This window comes from Jatropha curcas, chromosome 8 (genome assembly GCF_041381405.1).
Source record: "Jatropha curcas cultivar XTBG-Jc1 chromosome 8, XTBG_Jcur_1.0, whole genome shotgun sequence".
NCBI classification, from domain to species: domain Eukaryota; kingdom Viridiplantae; phylum Streptophyta; class Magnoliopsida; order Malpighiales; family Euphorbiaceae; genus Jatropha; species Jatropha curcas.
Window position 1 is genome coordinate 16,478,430 of NC_143158.1, and position 4,263 is coordinate 16,482,692.

Sequence of the window (4,263 nt, forward strand, 5' to 3'; positions counted from 1 at the left end):
TAAAATAAGTACATGAAGAATGTAAACATGCAAATGCATTCAATATAACTCTGTTGATTATTTAAAAATTGCCTGGGTTTGCTCAATTGGTAGCATGAATCCCTTACACATTTTAACATAACCATCCCCAAAACCTTGACACGTGAACTATAACTTAATATACGTAATCAAGAATCCAAGTAATAAGGTTTCTAGAGTAGAAAAATTAAACTTTTGTCCAAAAACCTTTTGGTAGTATATTACTATAAAAAACTCACAAGGAAGTTTTCATTTTCTATTGATTAAAGTAAATTGAATAATTCACAACTTTTGTAACACCAGTGTATTCAAAAGCATTATTATCAAAACTAAAAAAAGATGCTATTAAAAAATTTAACATGATCTTTTCCTTTCTATAGCCTTTAAAGTCTTAAACTTTAGTTGGAAAAGCATAAAAAATTTTCTCATGAATATTTCTTTTCCAAGTAAAATACCAAAATATATAAGATGATTATGGAAGCAAAAGAAATCTTGCATGGTAATAATATATCCAACACAACACAGAGAAGATTTTGACATCAACTTTGCAAAATAGATTTATGTAATTGGAGCCTTAATTATTAATACAATCAATGATAATTATATATTATTTTGTATATGACCATTTTAATAATGACTAAACATTTTAGTGATATGGTACAAATGGATCAGAAAAGAAAAATTAAAGCCTTATGGAAACTTCAAGAATAAAAAATTTGTTACTTAAACAAGAATATATAGTCATGAATATTTGTATCAAGTACAAATTTTTTATATATTGTCAACAACATATCAAAATAGAATTACTTAGTGTGTGTAGAACTTAATTCATGAATGCATCCATACTGTATTCATTTTTTATATGAATATTCACATGTTAATACCAGTTATTATTACTTGCATGCACACGGAAAATGGCTAGTGATTGCTTCCTTGCAGCATTTTAATGACACCATGTAGCTGTTAGAAAATCCAAATAGATGCTGAATGTTCACCAACTTCATGTAGAAACAAGCAAGTGCTTAAAGCCAAAGGATGGATATAGAATAATATGGCTTAACTACTCTCCCAAGATGAAATATTGATCAGTTTGTGTGGCTCAAAAACTTAGTTGCAAACTCAAAATGAGATGTCAAAATAGATATATATTATCCACCAAAACTCACCAGGTTCCTATGGCGTTTGATCCACCAACAGGAATAACATACGGCTTCCTCCCTTCCTTTAGCAACTTTTCTTTTAAGATATTAGTAAGAGTCTGATACCAAAAGTTGAACAAGACAAACAAAACCTATCAATTAAATAAATATCTAAAAACATATGCAGACACTAGTTCAAGATGAGAGAAGTGCGAGGGGGCAAGGCGGGTGGGGGGGAGAAGGGGGGAGGAGAGAGAATCAGACCAGGAGCAAATGCAATAGTTAAGCCTATAAGTAGCCACATTGACAATTAAAGCATAGACTGAGTAGCTATTCATGAAATAAGATACTGGCAGAACCATCCAATTTAATTCACAACCATAATTTTATGGCATCAGTTTAAATAAAATGCCAGAAAACTTTGTCTCTTCTTATCAGAAACTATACCTTGTTCTGCTGCAAGATAAGAAAATCTTCAGCAAGGTTCCTTTGGTATAAAATGTAAGAGGATTTCAGTTCTCCCATCAAACAACATATAGATAGAGAACATGTAAGTGTAAAATGTCTCACTATTTTTCGAAAATGTGCTTCTTGATAAATGGGAATGGAGATGACTGAAAAAATATCTTACAGACATTTATTATAGGTGCTACAAGTAACATTATGATGTAAAAGGGTCCTGGAGCTTAGGTGTCAGTGCACACTGAAAGTTCAGAGTACGAAAGATATAAAAGTAAGAACTAATTCTATAAAAGAAAACTACAAATATTCATGGCATACAACATTTAGAATGCTAGTATTAATGCTTTAGAAATCTTTAAAAAAAAAAAGGGAAAAAAACTAAAGATGTTACAAAAGGCTTAAAACCGTGAGAGATCTACTCATCATACAAGCTAGAATGATGAGCAGAGGATTCTTATTGAAAAATAGGCACAAAATCAGCAAAGCATCCAGAATAGACAAAAGACAAAAAAATCCAGAGAAGGGGGATCCAGGATGTGCATAAAGAAAAGGAGAAAAAAGAATTGGTCAAAAAAAAAGATTAATAAGGGAAGAAAGGAGAAAGGGTGTTGCTTAGAGGTAGAATGATCAAAAGAAACTTTTGCAGCCACTCTTTTGTTGTTTTGGTTTTGGCTGGGTGCCACGAGACAACTGTACCCTTAAAAAACAAGTAAGGATAGAGTTGAACAAAACAGATCACAGACAAACCAAACAAGATTCAGAAGTCATGGGGTTTATAAGATACTAAGATTTCAAAAATTACATAGAAAAAAGAGCAAAGGAAAAAACCAAAACTCATACGTACATAATATGACAAGCATGCATAAGAAAATTAATTTGGTAATGAAGAAGCAATGACAAACCACACTCCCAATTTGTGCATATTCTTCTTTTGAAATGAGTTGAACATGAGCTCCAACAAGACGGTCGACCAATAGATTGCCGGTCAATCCAGGATCTTGGTCCACAAGAACCTGCAACACATACAAGAAAAGAAAAAGAAAAGGAAAAATCTCAGGAAAGCAGCAATTAAAATACATACCCGGTTACAAGAAACAAGAGTTTGTTTACCTTGGAGGTGCGAAGAATTAGATAACAATCAAGATTAAGGTACTTAGCAGCAACAGCAGTGGCACGGCAGTGGTTGCTCTGAATGCCTCCAATAGTAATTATAGAGTCGGCGCCGTTGGCCACTGCATCTGCCATCAAGAATTCCAATTTTCTCACTTTGTTGCCACTCAATTGCATGCCCGAGAGATCATCGCGCTTAAAAATATAATCATAATCAACATAATAAAATCTACCAAAACAAAAAGCTCAAATAGAAACATAAAATTAAATACTCACCTTCAACCAAACCTCAGTGCCATCAGGCAAATTAGGAAGATTCCAGCGATGAATAGGAGTAGGAAGATGAGCCAGAGAGAAATAATGAGATGGAATAGGATTGAGATGAGAGGCCCATGAAGGAGGAATGTATGCTTTTTTGCTAAGGAATTCCACCGACCTCTTGTTTCTGTTGTTATTTTCCTCCAATTCCATTCTTTCGGACTCACTAGCACCAAAGATTGACCTGATCAGAGGACGCTCGCTTCTGAAGGAACTCTTGCTGCTGCTGACGGGACAAACCAGAGAACACAAGTACCGACTGCAAAGCATTTTGGTCTCTTCTGCGTTCTTTAGATTCCTAAACTTCCGTTAAACCGACTGAAACAACCGAATGGAATCAGTTCGGTTGAGTTTTTAACACATAAACCTTTTGATTCGGTTCGATTTCATTCTAAAAGAACTCGGAATTTTATTTTCAAAAGTTTTTCTTTTAAAAATTTAAATATCAATTTTAAACAAATGATATTGCAGGGCATTATTTTATTTAAAGTAAATAAACTAATACGTTATGAATTTATTTAACAAAATTTAATATAAATGCATTTTATATTGCTAAACCAAACTTCTAAACCAATTCAAATCTATTGAAAATTTCCTAAACCATGTGGAAAACCCAACACGCCCATGATTTAAACCAAACCCGACCAAAATCAAACCCAAATTGACCTTCAGCCAATTAGAAGGCTCTAGAAACTCAAAAATTCCTTAGGAGCCCTCACCTCTCTCCCTCTCCCCCCACCCCCCCGCTTGAGCGACGACACCTCCCTTTCCCCTCCCCGCTGATTTTTCGACCACCTGAGCCCATAGCTAGCCGACTCCACCCTCCTCTCGTTTGCAGCAACTATCCAGCCACCACCCTATCTATTTCTACTTTATCATAGCACTAAACGAGGGAGACAAAGAGAGCTGCGTTTTGTTAATCAGAACAACTCTCTCTCCCTTCGTTTGATGTTTTCGATGAAACCAGCTAAGGACCGAATGGACGAGACCTCCCACCTCATCACAAGCTCTTCTCCGGTGATGTCATCCTTGTTTTTCTAGTCTAGCAACGACGCAACAGTAAGTTGAAAGAGAAGCTACGTTTTTCCGATCACTTGATCGGAATATGTAACCTCCAGCATGTTTTATAGTTGGGTAAGCTGAATTTCGACTTTATTCGGTATATTTCTTCAATTCTATGGAACTAAATTGAAGAATTTGCTCATAAATAAATTTT

At 34.8% G+C, this 4,263-nt stretch overlaps 1 protein-coding gene across 1 annotated transcript in view; it reads right to left on the reverse strand.

Annotated features, from left to right (window-relative positions):
* LOC149494254 (bifunctional D-cysteine desulfhydrase/1-aminocyclopropane-1-carboxylate deaminase, mitochondrial-like) overlaps positions 1-3,381 on the reverse strand; it is a gene marked incomplete in the record, with an annotated part of 38,792 nt that extends 35,411 nt beyond the window's left edge. The window contains 4 exon segments of the mRNA XM_089725433.1: positions 1,185-1,276; positions 2,522-2,632; positions 2,730-2,924; positions 3,006-3,381. Coding sequence (XP_089581559.1) covers positions 1,185-1,276; positions 2,522-2,632; positions 2,730-2,924; positions 3,006-3,317 — 710 coding nt within the window.
* Between the last annotated feature and the right edge of the window lie 882 nt (positions 3,382-4,263).